Source organism: Dermacentor variabilis, chromosome 8, assembly GCF_050947875.1.
Source record: "Dermacentor variabilis isolate Ectoservices chromosome 8, ASM5094787v1, whole genome shotgun sequence".
Classification (NCBI taxonomy): Eukaryota; Metazoa; Arthropoda; class Arachnida; order Ixodida; family Ixodidae; genus Dermacentor; species Dermacentor variabilis.
In genome coordinates, this window is record NC_134575.1 from 58,976,720 (window position 1) to 58,992,723 (window position 16,004).

Here is a 16,004-nt window from a genome sequence, read left to right on the forward strand (position 1 = left end):
GAAATTAAATACCTTTATTTTCCTAAGTTTGGTCGAGTGATAAAAACCACGGAACTCAAGTTGAAAAAATTTTCTGACTGAAGTCAACAGGGCCTGTTCAAGGCCAAGAATTGTGTAATGATGGCAGTGATGATGGCAGTGATGATGGCAGCGAAAGATGACTCGGAATGGAAAGAAGGGTCATGTAGTCTGGTGCTGTAAGCTTCAGACACGTCTGCTTCGCTTCTGGCTTGGCACGGCTTGGTTCGTGGACACCCAGCCCTCCTGCGGCTGGGCCACAAGACGGTACAGGTTTTGTGTCTCGGCTTCCAACTGCTCCTTGAAGTCGCGCCGCATTCTCTCGAGCACCTGAGATGAGATAAATGGAAAAGCTGGAAGAAAACTAGCTGCACCCAATAGTTTTGCAACGACTGCATCTCTTCCTTACTGATGACAAGCAAAGGAAACATGGTTGACAGAAACAGCAAATAAATACAGCAAGTGAACGGTGGGTAATTAAAGTAAAAACGAAACTGCCAGACTCCAACGATACCTCTGGCTATGAACTCGTTTGCTGCGGTAGCAGAGGACTCTCACAGCGTACATCGCTATCTTGTCAAGAACAACTTCTTTGCAATGTAAACATTCTCGTCTTCTGCTACAGTACTGCCTGCTGTGGCTTCCACGATATGTGCACAATTGCCACCACCCTTAGAGTCTGCATAGAACACAAGTACTCGCACAAAGTGCCAGGGCCAGGGCTGTGAGGTAGCACAGTGGTTAGCACACCCGGCTACCAACTGCACATTGCCACAGAGGCATTAGCTAAATCCTCATTCGCAGTGGTGGGCGAGGCTTCACTTTTCTTCAATGTATGGTGAAAAAATTAAATTCTCGGGCTTCACGTGCCAAAGTCACAACCTGGTTATGAAGCACGCTATAGCGGATTAATTTTGACCACCTGGGGTTCCTTCAAGTGCACCCAAATCTAAGTACAGGAGCATGTTTAAATTTTTTTCCCCATCGAAATGTGGCCAGCACTGAACCGACAACCTCAAGCCCAGGAGCACAACACCATAGGCACAGGGTTAATGCGACGGGTCTTCACATGATTAGGGTGAAGCTGAAAATGACAAGGTGGCCTGACGACAACTGCCCAATGAAAAGGATGCATGGGTGGAAATGGCAAGCAGTTTCAAGCTTATAATGGTCGCCGCAGTAGAAAACGCCTCAAAACAGCTTTGAACACATGTGACCAGCACTAAAGCATGACGGATGTAGCCAAATGCTCCACAGACACCTCTCTCTTTCTTTCCTGTCTTGCTTTAGCAGCAGTCACCTGAATCCTAAATGAGATATCCAACTAGGCTGCAGCTATATCTTATTATACGACTGCCCATTAAAGCACATCAAACAGAGACAACCGCTTTGCAACAAAATCTTTGGCACCTTCAAAATCTTTTGTTCAAAGGACAATTCACTGTAAAGATCAAGCACCATAACCAGGGCTTAAAGTCAGGGGGACTCGAAGGGGGAAGGCCCCCCAGCCCACAAGGAAAGTTTAATGGAGGGCCCAGCCATACCTTACACGGTGATCAGTAACAGATGCACACGTACACAACCCCCTCCCGCCTACACACAAATACACATGCAAGCATCCCATGTATAGCATGGGAGCCCCCCCCCACCTCGAGCAAAGAGAAATTTTAAGCACTCACTGCAACAGCTCGGAATAAAGCTGTTGCACATTTACAGCAAAATAAAACTTTAATTCAACAGTGAAATATGTCACTAACTTATTTCTACACATTTCATCTGGCAAAACGTACAACTGCAGCCAACCTCATGACACAGAGGGTCATGTGCTATAGGTTTTGGTTCCAGTTTTAGTCACGAGGCAGCTTTTATGCTTCTTTGACGCAGGCTTGGCGAAACTTTCCACTAAAATGCCATTTTGGAGCATAATGGCGCAAAGGTCCGCTCTTGCAACGACCTTCACCAGCTGTTCCACCACAGCAGCCTATAAGCACATTCAACACAAGAAAACCTTTATTTAACACGAATTAAGGTGAGACTAAGTGAATTAAGTCACTAATTTCTGTGCCCAAACTTCGTCTGATGGAATCTGTACTACAGCCAGCTTTATTGCACCAAAGTTCACAGCATCCTCTGCAGCGAAATGCAGGAGCTTTGCAAAGTAAAGCGGTACGTTGGCGAATGCTGCTATCGCCTCTCTTGCCATCAAAATACAACACTTGGTTTGTTTACAGGATCTTTACCAATGTTGCCTTTGGTGACATTCGCATTGTCTCTGCCACAGACGGCTTTGAAGATGTTGTCGGTCGTCAATTACAACTTCTTCCCGTCGTCTTCAACTGCACCGTATTCGTTGGCCGCCGCACCCGCGGATGCATCACAACAAGCAGCACATGAGCTTGGGAATTCCTGGAGCAGCGCAGCAGGGCTAGTTCTGTCATCGGCACGCTCATCAAGTGTGTCGCCAGCGCTACCGTTAGTACTAGTGTGCACACCTTGGTGATTTCTGCAGAGGGCAACAGCGGCACCGCCACGTGTCGTTCGTCGTAAAGTAACAAATCAGCTGTCGGGGAAGCCTAAATTCCTTCGTCGTAGAGGCGAATTTGTTGTAGTGGTCTTCGTTGTAGAGGCATTCACAATACATATGAAAGATAGGAATACTGCTGGGAGATAGTCAATCCTTCCTTCTACAGATCATTTCACTGTAGAGGCATTTGACTGCACTACTAGAGCTGTCTAGCATCTCTCTTATGAAAATTCTTGGTTCTTCTGCAGGCTCTCTATCACTGCTGACTTCATCGACATTTTTAAGCTTCATTTAATTGTTATTCATGGTTAATTATTGATGGCACAAAGTGCATTTGTGCTGTTTGTATGTCATGTATTGGCATGGCAAGCTGCTAATGGGCCACCAAAATTGACAGGACATTTTTGCACCCAATTTCGAGGCACCGCACCTGCATCTCTTTTGCACAGCATAAGTCACACATTTCTTTTTCTATTTTCTTTCCTCTTTTCTTTTTCAGTTTTCAGTATGCTAACATGCTTAATACTCGGAGCACACGGCTGCAAGCACTTGCGCCACCGGTGGGCACCGGGAAACTGAGCTGATGCATAACGGTATGCACCGACGGCGAGCATACTTGTGATGCACGGCGACTGCAGTTGGGCCACCCAGCGCTCATCGGTGGCACAGCAAGGGCTGGCCGCCATGCAATCCGAGTATTGCATTTGAATCGCTGAGCATCGCGCCCTTAAAAGAAATATTGGATGCTATAAGGACGGTATTTTTGCGTTGGATGCAACTTTGTTCATGCCGATGTTTGAACTATGAGACTCTCACAATGAGCCCCAAATCAACACACTACCACACTTCACTACATACTGTCCAAGCAGCAGCCCCAAGGCCAACCTTTGAGGCAAGGCGTTCAGTCAGTCCCACTCACCCTGCTCTGAGCTGCGGCTCGCTGCTTCATCTCGACCTTCTCCTTGGCCAGTGACTCCGTGAGCAGAGAGAGCTGCGCCTGGTAGCTGTGGTGTGGGTGACATTAGAGGTCAAGGAGGCATTCAATACATTGGCAACATCCCGTGGAGATCCCCAATGATACGCACATCTAATGAATACTTTAATTAATCATAAACAGGATTACAAAGGACAGTCACTGAGCTTTGTTCTTGTTGCCCACACAGAACTCCCAGCAGGCTGATCCTGCAGGCGCAAACTCAGTGACAACTTTCACTGCCAATGAAGGGAAAATTACGGGGACGGAGCTTTTGCACATGTATTACTGCGCCAAGAACGCCGGAAGAGTTTGAAAGTGCTTTCAATTTCTTGAAACAGATACTGAGTCAGTGCAGCTTCCACAAGCAACGGTTTCGCATTTGCCCAAATGCAAAAAAAAAAAGAAGCAGAACAAGTAATATTTGCCACTCAGTAGTGTGATTTGTCTTATTTTGTTGCTGTAAATGACATGTTCATGTTTTCTCTTCCCCAGCTCAAACTAACATGGACAGAATATGGGATTTCTTTTAAAGAGTTCTTTTACTTGTGCGCGTTTTCTCTCTGTAGCTTTCCCTTCAATACCATGGAAAGTTGTCCGCAAGTATAGCGCACCATACATCTTCTCGTAAGTTTCAGTGTAACAGTAATATTTGATAGCTTGGCAAGAGGATGAGCATTCAAAATGGACAGTCGACCTCTAAAATCTGTGCAAGCATGCGTTTATCTAAGCCAATTGCTCAAAGGGAACCGGCACCATGAGGATGAGAATGGGTAGGAAAAAAATGGGTTGGAACACACACGGCAGGCCTGCCCAAGAAATGACCCGTGCCTTACTGCTGTCCTTGAAAAGAAAGTGAACAAACGTTGCGTTCCACCGGTGCCAACAGATGGAGCAGAAAACTCGGGGAGGTTTAACAAAGGAGCCCTTGAAGAAGTTAAGGGCCGTGCCACGAGCGATGGAACAAAAAATGTTAGGCGTGACATTAGGAGACAGGAAGACGGCGGCGTGGATTACACAGCAAAATGTGGTAGCCAGTATTCCGGTGAACACTAAGAGGAAGAAATGAAGCCGGGCATGCCATGTAATGCCCGAGGACAGATAAACGGTGGTTCATTAGAGTCGCAGAATAGGTGCCAAGGGAACGGAAATTCAGTTGAGGAGGGTAGAGAACTACGTGGTGTGATGAAATGAGGAAAGCTGCGGGAACGACTTAGAATTGCCTAGCGCAAGACAAGGGTTGACAATCATCAAGTTTCGATGCAACGTAATGTGAGCAACATTGCGCGGAGGTCGCCAACAATGCCCACGCCTGATAAGCATTCTTAATTTGATTGCATTGCACAGGACACTTGCCAGCCCTCAGTGGCAACATTCACACAAAGCTCCTTGTGAGCCAGTCCCAGAGGAAGTGTAATCAAACGCATGGCTGAGGCCGATTCCGATACTGGTGCACAATGTGTTTCCTCGAAGGGTCTTAACGCAAGAGAGGCACCCAGAACGACAAAGTGTAGCATTTAATCGTGCACCGTGCCTGTCAAACTGCAGTTGCCATGCTGCTTTGCACTCAGCTGCCCAATATTTGCAGATCTCTACGAAATATATATATATATATATATATATATATATATATATAGAGAGAGAGAGAGAGAGAGAGAGAGAGAGAGAAAATCAATAAACTAACAAGCAAGCAAACAGTTCATTGCATCAAGGATACAAGTTTTCGAGTGAAGCCAGGTAGACTTGGTGCCTGTCCTGCTCCCGGACCTGTCGCTCACGCACGGTGGCTTGGATGTCAACAAGGTCCTGTTTCCGTGCACGGATGCTCTCCTTGAACGTTTCTTGCAGCATCTATGAAACAGACAAGAAACGTGGTGGGCAAGACAAAGCGTCCGCTTTTTTTTAATACTCTCCCAAAGTGCTCATCCTTGGTGAGTCAACACAAATGTCAACAAAAATGCAGCACTGCAATCCATAATTGAAAGTTTGTTAGTCCCCCCAAAGCACAGGAGGGGAAGAGACTTCAAAGCAAAAACTTCCAGAGGCACTTAAGCCTCCTTAAGTGCACTGAATACTAAAGCAGTATGACTCTCCAGCACGAAACTTTTCACTTGGTTTTTTGCTTGATGGGCAAAGTCAATTTTGAGGGTGGGCAAAACCAATTTTGGGAGTGGGCCAGGTCAGTTTTGAATGTGGCTCAGCTCAATTTTCCAATTGGGCAAAGCCAACTTTGAGGGTGGGCCACCGAAATTTTGGGGGTGAGCCAAGACAATTTTCGGAGTAGGCCAGGTTGGTTTTGAATGTGAGCCAACTCAATTTTCGACTTCGGCAACGTCACTTTTGGGGGTAGGCCAAGTCAATTTTCAAATTGGTCAAAGTAAGTTTTTCGGGTGTGGGCCACGGCGTCTGTCTGCGCCATGGCTGTTCACCGCGGGATTTCGCAGTGCGAGCCGCAGCAGGTCCAGTGCCGGGAATGTGACGGCATCACTTGGTCACGTGGGTTTTGGTACCATCGAATTTTGCGGATGTTTTACGGATGGGAGCCGGACGGACACCGGATTTTCTGCTTCATGGGGCACATATAACACCTTAACGTAAAAACGCTACAAAGTGTAAGCCTGAGAAGTGTTTGAGGACACTTCTCAGGCACGTGGTGGCAGGCTTTGCGCGCAATTTAGGTGACAAGCACTTGACGACACAGACGCGTGAAACGTCTGTTCACCTGTTATTGTCCACTAGTTTATGTGCAATGTCTGCCGTCACAGAACACAAATGCCAACTCTCTCAAACCAGTATACCCTATTTAGTCCTGCAAACACACAAATAGCAGTTGAGGGAGCAGGGCATACTGTCTGGAGGCCACGCAACAGCTTTCGGCTCCGATGAGTTATTTTCCCGGAGTTCGAAAGTGATTATTTGAATTTATTTGCAAAGGGCTCGTGATGGACACAGAGAGAAAAAAAAGGTGTCAGAAGGCAAGAAGAGGACAAAGGTGTTGGCTGCAGATAGGTCCAGTCCGACAAAGGCATGCTGGCACTTGCATGTCTGCCAACCCATGAAAGTTAAAAATCATAAAAATCCTGCAGGTACTACACCAAGATAGCAGAGGAAGAACAGCACATTTTTTTTATTAGTTTGCCCCTTTAATTAATGGTCACCCCTTTCATGATCACTGCCATGCATGTAAGGTGGTGGAAACAAATTATATGTGGTCACAACCTAGTTTATTTATGTATGTATTCAACAATAAACTGTGTATAAAACTGCACACTTTAAAATAATTTTGTCGCTTCATTGTCACAAAAATATTTCTGCTTTTTTTTTTTTTCTCGAAATAGGTCAATGAAGAATTTCTATCTGCCTTTTAAAAATGTGGCTCCTAGATGACGCATTTTTTCAAAAGAATATAACCCTCAAAGGGTTAACTGATGTGGGGCTGGGTACAGTGCAATAGAGATAAATTTTAGGCAAGCATGTTGCACATCGCTAAAGCTGCTAAACATGATATACAAGGGGAAGAGATACAGCAATGGCAGGATGCCTACATTTAACAAATGGTCCAACTGCATTAACTCTTTCCCCACAATGCGCATTCAACATTATTAGCCCACTAACCACGCTTTCGAGCACCATTTTCGAGACCTTCTGTGGCACTCCCGATCCCACCGCACCATCTAGCTTATAGTATACGAACTACAGTTTCGTTTTCTATACAGTTAGCTTTCTTTTCGCATGGTGGCGATTTCCGAATGGGTTCAAAAGACGTGGAAGTTTATAGAAAATGTTCAGCCCCACAAACACTGCGCACGCTCAGAGAAATTGCGAATCTTGCGCTTCCGCAGTGTCTGCAGTTGATTGGCTTTTTTTTTTTTAACGGCCCGAGCAGCAGCGAGTCAGACAATGCTGCCGTTTTATCTGAAATAAATTCAGAGTGCAACGACGGTCGGCTGCACTGCAAGTTTGGGCTCTCCCACCATTTCAAGCCATTCAGCACCAGCCAGTTAAATGAGTACATACCAGAATTTCAAAAAATGCCAAGTCGGTAAAACCTCGCAAAAAAATAGCATTTACTGCAAGACTTGCAATGCTCCCCTGTGTTTTACATTAAGGAGTCATTTTGCAACGTGGCATCCACAACTACAGGGCTTTCAGCTAATTTTTTGTAGCGGGAGTACTGTTCATGATAAAAATTTTGATTTCTTCACAGATACTGATGACGAATCATTTTGTGTATTTCACAATCTTTCTAGCATTTTTTATCTTTTCACGTACAAGCATATTTAAAATTTTAGTCAACAATCTTGTTTTTGGCAATTAATATATTATGTTACCGCATAGAACTCATTAACAAAATTTCTATGCCTGGAAAGAATATTCTGCTTTCCTTTCCTGTATTGCACACAATTTCGAGTTGAATAGTTCCTCCAGAAAAAAAAATCTAGTGTAACGTTGAAAAAGCGGTCATTTTCTCCACAGTAGGGAAACAGTTAAGCGAGTGACACTGATTACCAAGTGGTGGTGTGAAGAAAACTGATGCAAAACAGGGGTAACTGGAAATCGTTGGGAATGCAGAATTTTGTACAAAACTTACTACAGGGAACTCTAGCAGTGCAATCGTCCAGCTACAATGGGAATAATGGCTGATATGCATGCATTTGCCGAACATTTGTGTTTATGGCGTGAGGAGCTCTCGTGGAATTGCGCGTTATGCTTTATCTTCCTCAATTTTCAAGCCAACACATTTTCCTAAACGTATGAAAGCAATGAGTTTCTGCGTGCATGTGTAATCCTTGCAAATTCTTGCTTTTATAAAAGAATATTTTGTTCAATGTGGTCAACCTGAAAATTCAAAATGTGGTTTGAAGTCAGAATCCAAGTGTAGTAGAACCTCATTCATACATTTTGGGGAAAAAAACGAGAAAAAACATACTAACTGGGAAAATGTACAATCCGAAGTAACTAAAAAAATTTGACGGACTCAACTGTTGTTGACACCTATGTAATTCGAAGTGGCAGGAGACGCCGACATGCGTCGAGCCGATGGTGCTACGACAGCCCGAGACCTGTTTCGTTGTTTTCTTATTGCGTGATGTTTTAAGAGGGCGACGGGAAATTAAACCGAAATCAAGCTGGTGGGTAAGGCCGGATGCTGCCGAAGCGAAACATGATGGCCACATCGCGCCGCCTCCAGCAGGGAACAGCGGCGCATTTGGATTATTGCCTGCTAAATGCATATAGTACACTACCAAAGGCACTATGCGCCACGTGCTGTAAAATAGGTAGGCGAAGATGCTTATCGCTATAGGTCTGGCGGCAATAGCTGTTAATCTGGTGTGCAACGACACCAGTGGAGATTTGCTGGCACCGGAATAACAAACGGTGCGTGCCATCATTTCCACTTGAGATGGGAGGCTATCTACTGCTCTCGATCGCATGCGCCTTGCACTTTTTCTTGTTCACATGGGATCTAGCAGCCGGAAAATGTATACAATCGCAGTGTGCAGCAGGGAAGGGTGGCGCGTTTCGGTTACCACCTATTAAAAGCGTGCGCTACGCTTCCAGCGGCATCACGCGCTGAGAAGCAGATAGGCAAGATGCTTATCGCAATAGGTTTGGCGGTAATAGCTGTGATTCTGGTGTGCAACGACACCAGTGGAGATTTGCTGGTACCGGAATAACAAATGGTGCGCGCCGTCATTTTCACGTGAGATGGGAGGCTATACACTGCTCTCAATTAAACGCACCTTGCGCCTTTTCTTGTTTGTATGGGATCTAGCAGCCGGAAAACATATATGATCGCAGTTTGCAGCAGGGTAGGGCGGCGCGTTTCGGTTATCACCTATTAAAAGCGTACGCTACGCTTCTGGTGGCATCACGCGCTGAGAAGCAGATGGGCGAAGATGTTTATCGCAATAGGTTTGGCGGTAATAGCTGTGAATCTGGTGTGCAACGACACCGGCGGAGATTTGCTGGTACCGTAATAACAAACGGTGCGTGCCATCATTTTCATGTGAGATGGGAGGCTATCTACTGCTCTCGATCGCATGCGCCTTGCGCTTTTTCTTGTTCACATGGGATCTAGCAGCCGGAAAACGTATACAATCGCAGTGTGCAGCAGGGAAGGGCGGCACGTTTCGGTTATCACCTATTAAAAGCGTGCGCTAAGCTTGCACAATCATGCGCTAAGAAACAGATAGGCGAAGGTGCTTATCGCAATAGGATTGGCAGTGATAGCTGTGAATGCTGAATGCAGCAACTCCGGAGAAGTTTTGCTGGTACCGAAGTGAGAAACTGAGTGTGCACCGGCATTTGCACGTGAGACGGGTGGGCAAGTACAGTCGAACCCACTTATAACGATACCGGTTTTAACAATATAACGGTTATAACAAAGAAAAGCTGCTGCACCATCAACTTTTGTATGTTTTCTATGAGGAAATAACCCGCTTACTACAATTTCCCCATGCCGTATTATCGGTTATAACGATGAGGTCTGGCTGCTGGGTGTCTATGCTGAAAGGTGCGAAATCCCTAAATGCGAAATCCTTAAAAAGAAAAAGTGAAATGCAAGCCGCTGCATGATTGCCCATCACCGCAACTACCTTCGCATGCTTCTCTAGGTGAGAGATGCACGCAGCCTCACGCACATCTCTCCCGTCACCCTCCCACCCCTACGAAGACAAATGGACTGCGCCAACAGAGCTGGTAACGCTGATCCCAGATTCTTCGCTCGGCCCTCACACTCGGTTTTTTATTCTATGGCCCTCATTCTGCACAATTCTGCGAACGGATTAAGTTGCTCGTGCTAGTTTCTGTTGCATCGAAGTCGTTCCTGGCCACGCTGTTTCTCAGCCTCGTTTCACTTGCCGCCAAAATAAAAGATGGCTGATCTGCCTGCCGATCATCGGCAATGCACAATGTTGCCGGTGAAAAGAAAGCGCACTGCTATAGATTTGGAAACGCAATGCTTCTAACCAATGAGGCGCGAATGTGCTTGCATCGGATAGTGACAGAGATGGCCACGACGGCAATGCTGATGCGGTAGGGCAGGCTGCCTCAACACTGTCCCCATGGGAGGTCCTGTAGATAATTCAGTCCATCACGGGTTTGTTTTCGCGAGGGACCTTCCACTTCACAACGTGGAGCATCCGGATGCCTTGAGAGGGATGCCGGAAAGCTTCACATAAAGCAAGCAAGGCTGACGGAAATGCGGTTTTCTCGTGCTAGCCAGTGGGAAGTATGCGGCGATATGCTTATGGCAACCTCGCTCCAGCGTTTCTCCTGGATTTCTCAAGCTGAGATGATGCCGCAGCAACCTTCCAGCATTTTTTAAAAGGCACCTTTCGCGGCCACCGAAGCCATGCCTCGGCAGAGCTTGTATATCACTTGCTGCTCGTGACCCTTCTCTGCAGTTGTTATAGCAGTGCCATTCTTGAACACCGACAGCTGTGGCTCATAACACGATCGGAGCACACAGGAAGCAGAATTAAACAGTTAAACGAGTCAACACAATCAGAAGCCGGATGGAGGAAAGTGGTGAGGAAGTGGCCTTCCCACTGTTATAGTTTTCTTGAAACAGCTATGCTATCCCTACTTTTTTTTCCATGCAACCTGGTTATAACATTCATTGCTTATAACAATGGAATTTTCGTGGCACATAATGTTGTTTAAGCGGGTTCCAGTGTATTTTGAGGTGAAGCTGCCATGGCGGGAAGCCATATGCTGTTCTCGATCACACCCACCTCACGCATTTTCTTGTTTACATGGCATCTAGCCGCCAGAAAACATATCAGACGATCGCAGTTTGGCGACATAAAAATCATGTTTTCCGGGAACATATGAACCGGTAAAAAATTAGCATAGCTCTATTGGGTCATTTTTTTGTGTTTTTGATTGCGAATGTTTGCACCAGGTAAACATATGTAACAGGAAGGTATTGACGAGGTTCTACTGTACTAACCATCAGGCTTGCAACACCCATAGCTGCTGTCACCAGATTTCCCTCTGGTAATTCTTGTTGGGAACTCTAAGGCTGATGGAGGAATTTTTTTTGCAGTAGATGTAGGCAGGCCGAAGATGATAACCAGAACCTAGCCCTGGTCACCATTCTCATTCAGAAAGAAAAAAGAAACAACCACTAGGAGGGAGCATTATGTCGGGCAGCTAGCCTCGGCAAGCCAGCCTCCTCTGATGCCCCCTTTCCCTCCCCCTTCAAGGCCTATCAGCATCTTGGCTTTTAGAAAGTAGGCCCCCAAGGTTGCTGGACCTTTCAAGGCCTTGTTTCGTTCGTAGACACTTTCAGTGACGCCCTCATCATAATCTGCCCTTGCCACCCACTCTCCGGTCAACCCTCTCCCATACTCTCTCTGCACTCGGCAGCCAGAAATTTCTGCTTGCCTATCACATTGTGAAGGCCTATTTCCCGTGAGCCTTTCGTTTATGCTTCTCGTGACAAGGCTTCCACATTTTCACGTGACATTTTTTCTTCCTTACCCTGTGGCATCTCTACCCATAACCAGCAGGCTGACTAACCTGCTGCTGCCGGTGCTTGTAGGAGAGCCGCCGTGAGCGCATGATCCGGTCGCGCTCATCATGGTGCCGCTTGAGCCTTGCCGCCTGCTGCCGCCGGTCGTTCTCCAGTGCATCGATGGCCTGGTGCAGTTGTCTCTGTGCATCTAGCTCATTCTGCAAACAATAAAAAAATGTTGGGTAGGTCATCAGGGTAGGTCATCAAGGTAAAATAACTTCTTTCGACTGATTGCACTGACTGTCAGCCTGCCTGAAGGGAACAAAGTAAAGGAAGGATCATAGCTGATTTGGGCAGCGCAACAAGATAAGGAAAATGAAAAAGGTAACTTACAAGACAAGTGCTGTTCTCGCAAAGGAAATACTTTAATTTATTTTTATGAAGCGCTTCAGTAAAATGAAGACCATAAAAGAAAGACAGTTGAACTTTGTTATAATGAAGCCTTATCCGACACAAAAATATGTTTGTTAAATGTGTTATTCATTATAAACACAGATTCATTACAGGCTGATATTGGCGAGAAACATTTTAGATTCACTTCGTTATACAGTCAAACCTCGATACAGCAAAGTTGTACTCACAGCGAATAACTTTGTTAAATTGTGAATCTTGCTAATTCAAGGTTCGTTATAGCGAGGTCTGACTGTAACCGATAATTCATAGTCCCGCCATATGGGACCTACACCGCATTAATCTGAGTAAAACTCTTGAATCCATTTAAAACCACAGAGCCAGATTTACTTTCACAGGATGAAGTGAGTCATGCCACGCAAGTGCCACCAGCCTGAAATTGAAAAGTAGCTTACCTAACCTGGAAACACAGAATGATATATAAATAGGCTTTGTCTGTTTCATAAGCTACACCAGAGTCTGCCATCTAACAGCCCCATTATCTCCTGTACGCCCTGCATCTCAGGCAGCACGCATCACCATAAAACTGTTTACCTGTGACGCGTGCAGACCGTATCACATCTGTGCTCATTTTTAGTGCCGCAGCATTATAACGGTAATGCGAACGAAAACCCATCTGTTGGCTTGTGCATGGCAAAAGTCGGAAGATGAGTGGAGAAGAGGCCGACGCAGCTGGAAGGGGAGGAGGCAGGTGACTAAAGTGGGACACGCAGCACACTGAAATGCAGCGTCGCACAGCTGGTGCTCGGCTATCAGCAGATCCACTTCGGTCCTAACACTTGTCCTGAACAAGTGTCGCACATTCCAAAAGTCGTGATAGCACTGACGTTCTGTGTTCAGTATAGTTAAAAGTAACGAAGGACTCCCTGCCTTTGACGAGGGAAAACTAATGCTAATGCATTACTGTCACATGAATCCCACAGATAGTCCTCACTCTGCTTCTGCAGACAGCTAGTGAATGCAATGCCAGTCGCGCTAGCGTTATCTACTTACCTTATAATTCAAAACCGACATTGAGCTTTACTATAGCTCAAGAGGGGGACTGCTGAAACAGCTTTTGGAGCAATTTCTGAAGCAGCAAAGTCTTGATTTTGGAGCACACTATCTTTAATTCGGAGTGGGTTAAGGGGGGGAAAAAAGTCATTTCAAGAGCTTCAAATTTCACACTGCAATTTTCCCACTAGTCCTTCCTTTTTGTATTAACTCCTGCAGTACAGTAGACTTCCATTAATTCAACTAGAGTTAATTTGATTTCTGGTTAATTAGATCCCAGGCGAAGGTCCCGGCTAGCACCCATGCATTTCTACAGGTGTAGACTTCCGTTGTCTCGATGCTAAAATTGGCCTTCACTGGGTAATTCGAACTCGACCTGTCAGCACGCACGCATCTGGCCTTTGTGGTGACCCCATAGTGACCCCTTTAGTGGCACTGTCTCTCTTGGAGGAGCTTAGGCGACAGTGAATGCTCTGAGCGCACGTCATGCCTTGTCGAAAATGCCTACTTTTGGTCCACCTTAGGAAGACTTTCCAGCCATAACTGTAGCTCACAATGTTTGACCCTATTCTAAAGCACATTTTTTAAAAAAAGAACACTGGGCCGAGAATTTCCTGCGCGGTTCAGTCGAACACAAAACCTCTTCACAACGTTTGCATGCTTTGCCGCATAACAAGTATGTACCGCGGCAAAGCTGGCTTCTTAATATAAATAACGTGTGGCGAAGCTGACCTTAGGAAACAGGCCACTATTGTGCACCAATTTTCCTTGCTAAAATATAGGGCCATAGTACTGTCATTTCTATGTTCGTACTGCTTTGGACCCATAAAAAGTGGGCGCATGTCTGATTTGGCGGCGTGTTAGAATCGTGCAAATAATGTCAAATGAATCAGCGGTGTGCTTCGGCATTCTTTCTGCATCTCATTTAATTCGACCTTCCGGATAACTCGATCAATTTTGTCAGTTCCATCAGGGTCGACTTAACGGAAGTCGACTGTATCTTTGAAAACTGCCTACAGCTGTCACAGATCCGACTTCAAAGGCCGATCGATGTGTTGCACTTTTTAGCTATTACAAGATACAACCAGTGAAGTACCAATTGTTGAGACTAGAAAATTTGAACTAATACATAACTTGAACTGAATTTTGGTTACGTATCACTTTGGCACAGCTGTACCACCTACGATTGTTGAGGATTTTCTTTACTTGTTTGCACAACACAAACGTTGGTAAATGTTTCTAGAATCTAAATTGCATATACTGTTCATCTTCAGCTTCAGTGCCACTTTAATTTTTAGCTATGAGCACATTTGCCAATTACTTGTTTTTGCTTGTTATTGCCATTTACAAGCTAGGACTGTTACATAATCTTCATTTTGCCAACTTGTATTGTTTTTTTTATAAATGTATACTGTTTTGATTACGTCTGCATCAATGAAAATTATTGTAACCTGCCCACCATCATACAAAACCCACTTATTCGGGTTTCCGAAGTACTGTTAATTTATGTCTGTTATATATTAAGGCTCAACTGTACAGCTCAGACTACTTAGAAGTGCTTACAGTGTAGGACCGGATATGATGCAATCTTTCACAACTCCCATTCTCTTCCACAAGAACACAATGTATACACATGACACTTGTGGTGCAGCTGTGCAAGATGAAATACCGATTAAATTCAGTTGCCGAAAAATCCTGCAGACAAGCAAGGCAGTGAGCGCACTTCTCAACGAGGCGTGCCAGCCGAGGGGAGAGCGACGAGGGCAATGCGGAAGAGGAGGAGGAGTAGATGAGGAGCGAGCGAGCGAACAAGGAGCAGAGAGCAAAGAATAAATGTGGCAGCAGCGTGCAGGCTCAGCAGGTGTGCAAGGGTTTCCTAGGCAACGGAGAAGAAGCCTTTGGCTCCAACCATTTGTCAGTGGCACGCAGTCTGCACTGAACTCGAGCACACTGCCTCTCTCTAGCTCTTCAGTTCGTGTGCAGAAAGTAAATACAGTCGCTGACTGATGTTTTTGGACATGAACAGGGTCTCAAAAAAGTCTGAATTATCAAGCAGGCCGGAAAACTAATTTTGACGATAAAATCAACTGGCTGCTTTGTTCCCGCGGTGCTGGAATACGACTCCAGCACCACTGGAAAATTGGTCACGGGAAAAAGGCCATGAGTGCATTTCGCGTTGGCCCATCATGATGTGTGTCGTCGAAGTGCGACCTTGACTCCATGACGCTGTTAGCGCAAACTGCGTTCCGCAAATTCCTCAGCTTTGAACATTTTCCCCGCACTACTATGGAGTATGTGCATGTATACCAAACTTTTTTTGCGATATGCATTCACGCTAGTTGCCAGCCAATCAGCCGCGAACCTTGATTCATGTGCACTGCCGTTAATGCAGCCAGTGCACATGATCTCACGCCAGATCAATGTGTATTCTTTTACAGGTGCAGACATAATGGCACCACGCTACCTGTGGCTGATAATAGCCTGACCAATGAACACATGGAAGCGTTCATACAAAGAGCTGAAGACGCACGCTAGCTTGCTTGGCATCGTATCCAGAGCCA

At 45.7% G+C, this 16,004-nt stretch overlaps 1 protein-coding gene across 1 annotated transcript in view; it reads right to left on the reverse strand.

Annotated features, from left to right (window-relative positions):
* LOC142590230 (uncharacterized) overlaps positions 1 to 16,004 on the reverse strand; it is a 38,072-nt gene continuing 22,068 nt past the window's right edge. The window contains exons 8-11 of the mRNA XM_075702158.1: positions 12,045 to 12,197; positions 5,233 to 5,366; positions 3,462 to 3,546; positions 1 to 348 (exon numbers count right to left, since the gene is read on the reverse strand). Coding sequence (XP_075558273.1) covers positions 205 to 348; positions 3,462 to 3,546; positions 5,233 to 5,366; positions 12,045 to 12,197 — 516 coding nt within the window. The 3' untranslated portion in view covers positions 1 to 204. The remainder of the gene's footprint in view (positions 349 to 3,461; positions 3,547 to 5,232; positions 5,367 to 12,044; positions 12,198 to 16,004) is intronic.